Below are 12,228 nucleotides of genomic sequence, written 5' to 3' on the forward strand. Positions count from 1 at the left end.
TAATTAGCATATGATGCTAACTAGTGACACTTTTTTCTAGTAAACGTGAGGTGAGGTACTAGTAGATCTGAACCAGGGTTCTAACGCTCAGAGAACTTTCCGTGTAGACGCTGTGGTCATGTGGACTGACCTCTGACCTCTGACGGAGGCTGGTCTAAATCAATGGTTGGGACCCAAAGGAGGATGTACATAAGGGACTTGTTTCTGTTTTATAATATGACCACCTGTAGTGAGTTAAAGGTGAGTAAAAGCATGTTTTCCAAGAAGCTCCAGGCCTTAGTTTGATCGTTATGGGCTTTTATTAAACCGTTACCTGCTTTATCTGTGGACTGTCAGTGGTTAAAGGTGGTTGGTTGGATGGGGGGGGGGGGGGGGGGGGGGGGCATGCACAACACATGTCAAACTCAAAGCCTGGGGGCCAAATTCGGCCCTTTGGAGCATCCAGTTCGGCCCACAGGAGAAAGTCAAAAATGAGAAAGAAAACATGAATCGTTGTGTAAATGAAACTCAATCATATTTACAGGTGCTCACTGTTTTCCTGGTTCATTTTACAGTCATTTTTAATGTTGAAAAAACTCTATATTATTACAAAACCCTTTAATTTTTCTCAAACCATAACCACATATTTCCCTTAATTAAATAGAAATTAGTCACAAAATCTAGGAAATGTAATGTGTAGACCCTGTTGAGATATATTGTTGTTTTTTTTTTACATATTTAGTATTTTAAGTATTTTTAAGTGTAAACTAGACTGAAATTATTCATGTTTTAGCCTAAAATCTTTGGCCCACTTCAGATCAAGCTGCTCCGTATTTGGCCCCTGAACTAAAATGAGTTTGACACCCCTGCTGTAGAAGGTGAACTTATGATGATGAGCATAAACAGTAGAAATAAAACAACATGTTAGTACAAGAGCATTATTATCATTTTTCAAAGTTGAACTGAGAAAAGCCATTGACTGCGTATCTATAGATTTGTGTGGTGTTTAATACGAAGGAGTCCATGACTGTGAACCATGTATGCACGAGTGCAAAAAGCAGCTTTCTTTTCTTCTGGTGTAGCCTGCTTTGTCTCAATAAAGATGCGACTCATTGATGTGTTTCACTGAACGTGTTGAGCGCTCACTCTCCATGGTTCTCATCTGCAGCCTGTGACATCAGAGCATGACTCACGGCCATGGGGGGCGGGGGAATGGGTATACTGAGCATACTGAGTGTACCCATTACCCCCACAGAGTCTGGGGCCTCAGACGTCTGTTTTATATATATAGTATGTATGAAAATGCACTTAGAACATATTTAGATGATTTATATGTGAATGAAAAAGGGCCCTGTGTGAAAATAAGATGTTGTTAAGCACAGTTTTGCACTGAAATCGATTATTAATGCTAACACTAGGCTAAAGCTAATCCTAGGCTAATGCTAATGCTAGGTTAATGCTAATACTAAGCTAATGCTAATGCTTAAGCCAGGGTTGGGGTCGATCATAATTGTAATTGCATAATTGATAATCAATTGTAAGACCCAATCAATGTAAAGATGATAAAATGACATTGTACGCATATAAAAAACGGCATACAATCATCACAATGCTATAGAAATAAAAGTTAGAAAATTGTAATTGTAATTGACAGTGCGACTATTATATTGTATTTGATGCTACATCAGAGCACTAGCTACCACCCCCTTTAAAACTGTGCAAATGGTACGACCTGCATGTGGTTCTGTTGCAGGTCATGTTTATTTATACTGTATATATATATGCACCTTTCACTGGTAAACTCAACTGTGGATGTGACGTGGAGCAGGAGATAGACAGCAGCAGGAAAGCATGTCTTTCCTCAACAAAGGAAAACCAGGAAAAAAAACTCAAAGAAAGAAATAAAGCAGAGGGAGAGAAGGTGAAACCAACTGTTTGTGCATTTCTTCAGAGGTGAGTTTTAAAACATCTTTTTTTAGGCAATATATTATTTAAATTGAAAAAAAACTAGGAATGCTGGAACATTCCTTTTGCACGTCAAATCTTAATTAGGAATAAAATGATGGAAAAAAAAAAGATTTTGAAGACTAAATGTTGCTGCCACCAAGTCTTAAGTAGGTGTTCAGAGTGATTCTAATCATTCTATATTTACCTTTTATTAACCTTTGTATATATATATATACTGTATACAGTATATATATACAGTGAAGAAAATAAGTATTTGAACACCCTGCTATTTTGCAAGTTCTCCCACTTAGAAATCATGGAGGGGTCTGGAATTTTCATGGAAGGTGCATGTCCACTGTATGAGAGATAACCTAAAAAGAAAAATCCAGAAATCACAATCTATGATTTTTTAACAATGTATTTGTGTGATACAGCTGAAAATAAGTATTTGAACACCTGTCTATCAGCTAGAATTCTGACCCTCAAAGACCTGTTAGTCCACCTTTAAAAGTCCTCCTCCACTCCACTATTATCCTGAATCAGATGCACCTGTGTGAGGTGGTTAGCTGCATAAAGACACCTGTCCACCCCATACAATCAGTAAGACCCAAACAGTCAGCATGGCTAAGAGCAAAGAGCTGTCCAAAGACACCAGAGACTAAATTGTACAACTCCACAAGGCTGGAAAGGGCTACGGAGAAATTGCAAAGCAGCTTGGTGAAAAAAGGTCCACTGTTGGAGCAACCATTAGAAAATGGAAAAAGCTAAACATGACTGACAATCTCAATCGGAGTGGAGCCCCATGCTAGATATCACCTCGTGGGGTCTCAATGATGCTAAGAAAGGTGAGGAATCAGCCCAGGACTACAAGGCAGGACATGGTCAATGACCTGAAAAGAGCTGGGACCACTGTTTCCATGGTCACTGTTGGTAATACACTAAGACGTCATGGTTTGAAATCATGCATGGCACGGAAGGTTCCCCTGCTTAAACCAGCACATGTTAAGGCCCGTCTTAAGTTTGCCAATGACCATTTGGATGATCCAGAGGAGTCATGGGAGAAAGTTTTGTGGTCAGATGAGACCAAGATGGACCTTTTTGGTCATAATTCCACTATGCGTGTTTGGAGGAAGAAGAATGATGCGTACCATCCCAAGAACACCATCCCTACTGTGAAGCATGGGGGTGGTAGCATCATGCTTTGGGGGTGTTTTTCTGCTCATGGGACAGGACGACTGTACTGTATTAAGGAGAGGATGACTGCAGCCATGTATTGTGAGATATTGGCCAAAAACCTCCTTCCCTCAGTCAGATCATTGAAGATGAGTCGTGGCTGGATCTTCCAACATGACAATGACCCAAAGCACACAGCCAGGAAAACCAAGGAGTGGCTTCGTAAGAAGCATATCAAGGTTCTGGAATGGCCTAGCCAGTCTCCAGACCTAAATCCAATTGAAAATCTTTGGAGGGAGCTGAAAGTCTGTGTTACTCAGCGACAGCCCAGAAAGCTGACTGATCTAGAGAAGATCTGTGTGGAGGAGTGGGCCAAAATCCCTCCTGCAGTCTGTGCAAACCTGGTGAAGAACTACAGGAAACGTTTGACCTCTGTAATTGCAAACAAAGGCTACTCTACCAAATATTAACGTTGGTGTTCAAATACGGATTTTCAGCTTTATCACACGAATAAATTGTTAAAAAATCATAGATTGTGATTTCTGGATTTTTCTTTTTAGGTTATCTCTCATACAGTGGACATGCACCTTCCATGAAAATTCCAGACCCCTCCATGATTTCTAAGTGGGAGAACTTGCAAAATAGCAGGGTGTTCAAAAACGTATTTTCTTCATATATATGCATATATATATGAGTTATACCTCCTCACACATGAAAATAAAACATTTCCAGCCACCACTAAACTGTAACAACAGCATGTCACAAACAATATTCTATAACGCACTAAAATATAGTAGAACAGTATTATAAAATATAAGCAATGATAAGGAGTCATTGGGTTATTGCAGTGTTTTTCAACTTTGGGGTCGGGACCCCATGTGAGGTGGCATGGAATTTAAATGGTGTCGCATAAAATGTCTAGTAATTGGTTAAATAAATAAATAAAATTAATATTAAAAAAAACTGTGATCAACGTTCTATTTATATTTTTTCTATTATTATTATTTTTCAAATACACATCACACACAATAGATATCAAATAACTGTATCCTAAACTTAAACTTTCTCATATATAAATCTAGTTCAAATAAAATGCAGTAAATGGTGACACACTTGTCACTGTCACTGATCCTGTAACTATTCTGTATCTGTAACACACTTTAATAAACATGATCAAAAACTAATTCTAGAAAAATAAATCTCTGAGCTCGTTGATCATTTGTAATATTCAAAATGGGGTCACGACCCGAAAACGTTGGGAACCCATGGGATTGTGGGAAAAACAGAAAGCTAGAATAATGTAAGGGTAGTAGTATAACATAGGGTACCAAGGCTGTAAATGTGGTGCTACGGCCCTGTTCACAGCGCTAAGGATAGAGACGTTAGATGTTCCTCTGAACACGTCAGGAATTCACACAGCTCAGTCACAGATTACTGCAGGAATCCCAGCACGCCCACAAAAGAGGAGCTGGCAGCTCATCAAACCCCATCAGACCCTCAGAGGACCCAGTGTTTACTGTCCCCACCCTACACCCTACACCTTACACCCTACACCCTACACCTTACACCTTACACCCTACACCCTACACCTTACACCTTACACTCTACACCCTACACCCTACACCTTACAACCTACACATTACACCCTACACCCTACACCTTACACCCTACACCTTACACCCTACACCCTACACCCTACACCCTACACCTTACACCTTACACCCTACACCCTACACCTTACACCTTACACCTTACACTCTACACCCTACACCTTACAACCTACACATTACACCCTACACCCTACACCTTACACCCTACACCCTACACCATACACCCTACACCTTACACCCTACACCTTACACCCTACACCCTACACCCTACACCTTACACCTTACACCCTACACCCTACACCTTACACCCTACACCCTACACCCTACACCCTACACCTTACACCTTACACCCTACACCTTACACCTTACACCTTACACCCTACACCCGACACCTTACACCCTACACCTTACACTCTACACCGTACACCCTACACCCTACACCTTACACCCTACACCTTACACCCTACACCTTACACCCTACACCCTACACCCTACACCCTACACCTTACACCCTACACCCTACACCTTACACCTTACACCTTACACCCTACACCTTACACCCTACACCCTACACCCTACACCTTACACCTTACACCCTACACCTTACACCTTACACCTTACACCCTACACCCTACACCCTACACCCTACACCTTACACCCTACACCTTACACCTTACACCCTACACCCTACACCTTACACCCTACACCTTACACCCTACACCATACACCCTACACCTTACACCCTACACCATACACCATACACCCTACACCTTACACCCTACACCTTACACCCTACATCTTACACCCTACACCCTACATCTTACACCCTACACCCTACACCTTACACCCTACACCCTACACCTTACACCTTACACCCTACACCCTACACCTTACACCTTACATCTTACACCTTACACCCTACACCTTACACCCTACACCCTACACCCTACACCTTACACCCTACACCTTACACCTTACACCCTACACCTTACACCCTACACCCTACACCCTACACCTTACACCCTACACCCTACACCCTACACCTTACACCCTACACCCTACACCCTACACCTTACACTCTACACCCTCTGTTTATCCACTGGTCTTGAGAGAAAAGTCACATTCACAACAGCACATTGATTATTGTGTAAAATAAATGAAAGCTTCATAAATGTAGATCAGTATATACTGAGTCATTACATTCAGTCTAAAAGAATTAAGACATGTTTTACCAATTATTTTGTGGTTATTCAATATTCACACTGTAAATGTTTAGCTAGGGGGGAGGGGACTCCATCACATAGAAAGGTAAATATAGTATAGTAATAAGCTCCACCCACTCTCTGAGAATATAGAAATAGATCTGCTATACATCCTATTTATCTGGTGGACATGTCAGCTCCTCTAAATAGTCACTAAGTCAATGTGTGTTTGGGTCTGGAACATGTTTGGGTCTTCAGTAAACTACTCTGGTCCCTTTGAACCCATTTTATCTGTGATTAAATCAAAGATTTCCCTCACTCCACCATACATTCCGTGTAAACATCAGAAATGTGTTGGGAAGTCAGTTTTTAGAGCAAACACAAGAAATTGTCTTATTTAAAGGTTTTAAAAGCTCCATGTATGACTTTTCCATATGGGCACAGCTCATCCCTCACAGCTGATTGGAGGTCAGCTCCATGTCCATTAACGTGACAAAGACTAGAAACAGTTGTTCTGTGGCGTGAAACGGTCACAGCGAGTGCTCCACAGATCAATATTCCAGTAGATGGAGGATGTGTGCTGCTCCCTGGTGTTTACTCACACTACAAACCACAGACGTGTCAGTGAGAGGAAGTCCTAATGACGTGTCCAGAGACTACGGGTCGGAGCGTGACCGCTGCTCACACACCAACACACACACCATTGTCAACACCTTTCCACTAACACCTCCTCCAGACGCTCAAGACATTTCATTCTAACGTAGAATGAAGAACACGAAGCTAAGGACTGAGGGACACAGGGTGAAACAAGTCAAACTTCTCCATCTTATTCTGAGCTCTGACTAATCCACTGACATCATGTTCCCAGTTGGTCCACTGGGCTGATAGTGGGAGGAGCCTAGGACAGGCTGCTGTGTTTGGATTCCAGTTAAAGACAACTGTCATTGGACTGAACCACATCCAACTGGTTTCTGAAGCTATATCAGTGATATTTAGGGGTACAACAACAAATCAATAAAATCTCTGATTAAAAGCGTTGGCGGTGAATTTTATTATCGATTTGTTGCGTCGTGCAATTTATGCGCAACGGACAATTAATGTTGCAGAGCCGTTTACTTCACCTGCAGAGCTTTGTCAATAAAGGTTTTTTTTTGTTGAAACTGTATTTTGACTGTTCTGTTTGTAAGAAACAAAATGTAACGTTAGCGTTCTGGTAGCTAGCTTGAAGCTAGCGTTGGTGTGTGTGTGTGTGTGTGTGTGTGTGTGTGTGTGTGTGTGTGTGTGTGTGTGTGTGTGTGAGTGTGTTTTCCCAAACCAGAAAAGACCAATACAAACCATGGTTCAGCTCTCCTACTGCCCATATTTAGAGTACCAATACTTAGTTGAGGTTTACTAGAGCCTGCGTACACTTTACTAGTAGCATTACATGCTAACATGGCTGCAGGGAAACTTCAAACTAATACAGGCTTTTTATTGGCTTTCAGAAATACTACAACCAATCAGAGAGCTGGGTGTGGTTATCAACCCTACTTCATTTACAATAGGTTTACTAGTACTACTAGTGAGATGTTGTGAGTTTACTAGTGGTACTAGAGAACGAGTGCAGGAGTAGACCTTACTAGTTAGAGACACAGGAGAAAGTGTTAGAAATTAGCTTTTAGTCCATTTTAGGAAATGTGTAGTTTTTTCACCATGTCACTAACCTTAGTATTAGGGGCCAAGCCGCGCAAAATCACAAAAACTGGAAAACCTTCTTTTTCTAACTCCTCCTTTGGGTTTTGTCCAATCAGCGTGAAACTTGTCACGTAGAGTCTTCAGTTGGACCTGATCTAAAGTTCAGCAAAGAATTTTGTTCGGTCAAAATATGCACAAACCATTAACGAATAAATTGTTCTAGTTATCTATAAAAACACCAAATCTGAAATCCTTGGTTGGTATGTGACTGTGGGGGTGTGAGCTACAGCTGAATAATGTAGGCCACTAGGGGGCACTGAAAATATGGGATATTTATATCTCCTAAGACCGATTTTTACCAAATTTGGTGGGTATGACCTTGGGTCGCTCCTGAGGCCGTATCTCGAAGTTAATAATGTTTGGTCAAAGTGGGCGTGGCTTGTTAGATAAACAACAAACATTTATTTAAGCTGAAGTATTATGTTGAGGGCTGTGAAATGTACAGGGTACATATAGAAGACCACACAGATCACCCATACCAAAAAATGTTCCACTAGGTGGCGCTATAGTGGGTGCAAACACATTTTGGCCTGTAACTTTCACATTTTAAATCACATCTTAATAAACTTTATATCTACGTGTTCCCTAAATACCATAGCATCTTTTGACTTAGGCCACGCCCATTCCTGAATATCACTGAATCACCTGGACTAGGCCACACCCATTACTATTACAACACTGCAAATGGCACATTGGTCTGTGTCCTGATGCTCGCCCCAAGCAGTCATACTTTCATGAGCTCTGCAAAACCTGGAGGCCGAGTTAGTTATTATTATTATTATTATTATTAATACGTCACCTAGTGTAAGTGCATCTGATTGTCAGAACAACGTGTTGTCCTTTCCCTAACTCCTTTACGAAGTCTCCTAACACCCTTACCCCTGTAACATCACCCACAGGGTTAAGGAAAAGTGGATAGGAAAGGAGATAGGAGGAAATATTCAGACAAAGCCCTGGTGCTTTAGGGCAGATATAGGCACATGTGGCCCTCGGCCTAATTTCATGCGGACCCCGACGTAAACATACAAAATGACAGAAAAATACACAAAAAAATAGAAATATTTACAACATTGCAGGAAAATACAGTAAAAGACAAGAGAAACACAGAAAATACTCCAAAAACACACAAAACTACAAATGAACAAAACGGCAACAGTAATGCACAAAATTACTCCCAAAATATATAAAATTACCCAGAAAATACAGAAAATTACAGAAAATGACAACAAAAGTACACAAAAAGACAAGAAAAACACAAAAAATTAATCTGCAAACCCACAGTACTACAAACAAGCAAAACGCCAACAGAAATACTTAAAAAATTACCCCAAAAAACACAAAATGACGCACACACACAAATATACTATATGACTCCAAAAAACATACCTCTGCTTTAGGGTGTGATTGTAGGATGGCTGAGGGGGGGCGCGCGTATGGACTCAGCTGTCTCCATAATAACAGCCTCATGTTGGCAGTGCTGCAGCTGTTCACCAGGCTCTCCGCCTGCTCCCTGTCTGCCTGTGATATGTGGAAAATGCAACGAGATACATAAACTCCCGTGGCCAAGCAGGCTGGGTTTCTGTGAAACCAGGGCCAACGAGACTTGTTCTGTGTCGGGGTCACGGACTCTGACTTCATGGTTCACATTCAGATACCAACAACTTCACACTTAGCTGTGAACACACACAACAACACACTCCTCCAGCCCTTGATCTGCTTTCCTTTGATTCCTCAACAGAAGAAAGGAAGAAATGTAGCCTAGCTTAAACTCTGAATCTTAAACCTGAATTAGGTCTACAGATCAAGATCAAACACGGGGTACAAAGAGCTCAATTTGGAAAAAAAACTCCTCCACTAAACATCTGAGGGAACAGCAGGAGGAGCCTAAAATATTTGAAAAGTATCATTTATCACTGACTTTGTTCATTTGTCACTCATGTATTTATTATTGGTTCTGAACCCTGTCTGAGTGTCAGTGTGGATTGGAGACACTGTCTGCTCCACTAGGACCATTGTCCCTGCTAGCTGCTACATGTTAGCACTGAGGTGATAGCTGCTATATGTTTAGCATTGAGATGCTAGCTGCTACATGTTAGCACTGAGGTGATAGCTGCTACATGTTAGCATTGAGGTGCTAGCTGCTATATGTTTAGCATTGAGGCACTAGCTGCTACATGTTAGCATTGAGGTGCTAGTTGCTACATGTTAGCATTGATGTGCTAGCTGCTACATGTTAGCATTGAGATGCTAGTTGCTACACGTTAGCATTAATATGTCAGCTGCTACATATTAGCATTGAGGTGCTAGCTGCTACATGTTAGCATTGAGGTGTTAGCTGCTACATGTTAGCATTGATGTGCTAGCTGCTACATGTTAGCATTGAGGTGTTAGCTGCTACATGTTTAGCATCGAGGTGCTAGCTGCTACATGTTAGCATTGAGGTGTTTGCTGCTATATGTTAGCATTGAGGTGCTAGCTGCTACATGTTAGTATTGAGGTGTTAGATGCTACATGTTTAGCATTGAGGTGCTAGCTGCTACATGTTAGCATTGAGGTGTTAGCTGCTACGTGTTAGCATTGAGGTGCGAGCTGCTACATGTTAGCATTGAGGTGTTAGCTGCTACATGTTTAGCATTGAGGTGCTAGCTGCTACATGTTAGCATTGAGGTGTTAGCTGCTACATGTTAGCATTGAGATGCTAGCTGCTACATGTTAGCATTGAGGTGTTAGCTACTACATGTTTAGCATTGAGGCGCTAGCTGCTACATGTTAGTATTGAGGTGCAAGCTGGTACATGTTAGCATTGAGATGTTAGCTGCTATATGTTATCATTGAGGTGTTACCTGCTACATGTTTAGCATTGAGGTGTTAGCTGCTACATGTTAGCATTGAGGTGTTAGCTGCTATGTGTTAGCATTGAGGTGCTCGCTGCTATATGTTAACATTGAGGTGTTCGCTGCTACATGCTTAGCATTGAGGTGTTAGCTGCTATATGTTTGCATTGAGGTGTTAGCTGTTATATGTTAGCATTGAGATGCTAGCTGCTATATGTTAGCATTGAGGTGTTAGCTACTACATGTTTAGCATTGAGACGCTAGCTGCTACATGTTAGCATTGAGGTGTTAGCTGCTACATGTTAGCATTGAGGTGCAAGCTGCTACATGTTTAGCATTATTATTATGGATATACTGAGAACTCGTGAAATGAGAAATGTTTTGCGCTGTTTGCAGTGCAAAAAATAAAATCAAATAAAAGATTAACGGTGTCATAGTTTTCTGTAATTAATTAATTGCAATTAACGCGATACAGTCCCAGGCCTAAAAAAATACACAAAAAACATGCAAAGTTAAAGAAAAATACATAAAGTGACTGAAATAAACCAAAATAATAAAAAACACATTTATGACTCTGGCTGTGCTTTGAAGTCATGTTCTAAATTATTAAAATTCCTGTTGCTCAGTTTAATGTTGTCATAATTCCAAAGGAGAACTAAATGAAAAGCAGAATGATGAATTTGAAGTTGAAAAGTGACAAAATAATTAGACAGACTTTGTCTTGCAACGAGGATTAGAAAAAACATACAAAGTTTTGACTCTCATTAGCAGAGCGACTTAGTTTCTAAGTCACTTTTATGAGATGCTTGTTGAACCTATTTAAAGAGGGATTTATTTCATTTCTCTGACTTATTAATATGAAGACGTAGTGATTCCCTCCTCACTAACTGTAGATTACGTTCTATTGAAGAGTTTAACTAAGATATGAAATGTTCAGATCATGAGCTCAGTGTTCCCACTTATTTATAAGCTACTGTTACTTTACATCAGACCAGGACAGAGGGCGGTCCCATTCTGTGGGGCCCCGCCCCCCAATGTAAACTCATCTAATCTACAGAAAAACACACACACAAAACAACAGCAAAAATACACAAAATGACAAGAAAAAAACAAAATTACAATAAAATACACAAAAAGAAAATGCATTTACACAAAATCACAACAAAAAAACATAAAATTATTCAACAAAAATGAACAAGATGACCACAAAAATATACAAAAGAACAAAATACACAAAATTTGAAAAAATGACTATGAAAATCCTCAGTGTAGAACTCTCTTTAAAACCATAATCAATGATATTGTTTTATTGCAAAAAAAAGGCCGTACGATTGATAAATAAAGCAGGATATTATGACCACACACATCCATTATTTGTTAAATCAAAACTTATGAAATTCAAAGATATTATTTATTATAAAATAATACAAACAATGTAAAATAAATATCCATCAGAAGGCGTTCAATAATACAGCCTAAAAGATCAATTTATGTTTATTTTTCCAAAAGCAGGATTAGTAGTTAAACACAGATACAGTATGTGTCTGTTCCAGGGCTCATTTGTGGAATTCTGCTGATAAAGAAATAAAAATGAGTGACACATTATTTCATTTCAAAAAGAAAATGTCACAGTATATTTTAGAGGGTCATATGAAGCAGTAGATTTATGTTTGTGTTTTTTGGCATTAGTTAAATGTTGTATATAAAAGAAGGTACATGTGTATATATGTATTTATATCTTTTGCAATT

The 12,228-nt window shown here is 40.0% G+C and overlaps 1 protein-coding gene across 1 annotated transcript; it reads left to right on the plus strand.

The window, feature by feature from the left end:
- The first annotated feature begins 4,438 nt into the window (after positions 1 to 4,438).
- LOC114476351 (dynein heavy chain-like) lies at positions 4,439 to 5,818 on the plus strand. The gene has a single exon (XM_028467782.1). It carries the CDS (start codon positions 4,439 to 4,441, stop codon positions 5,816 to 5,818), a length of 1,380 nt encoding a protein of 459 aa, XP_028323583.1.
- The last annotated feature ends 6,410 nt before the right edge of the window (positions 5,819 to 12,228 follow it).

This window comes from Gouania willdenowi, chromosome 15 (genome assembly GCF_900634775.1).
Source record: "Gouania willdenowi chromosome 15, fGouWil2.1, whole genome shotgun sequence".
Taxonomy (NCBI): domain Eukaryota; kingdom Metazoa; phylum Chordata; class Actinopteri; order Blenniiformes; family Gobiesocidae; genus Gouania; species Gouania willdenowi.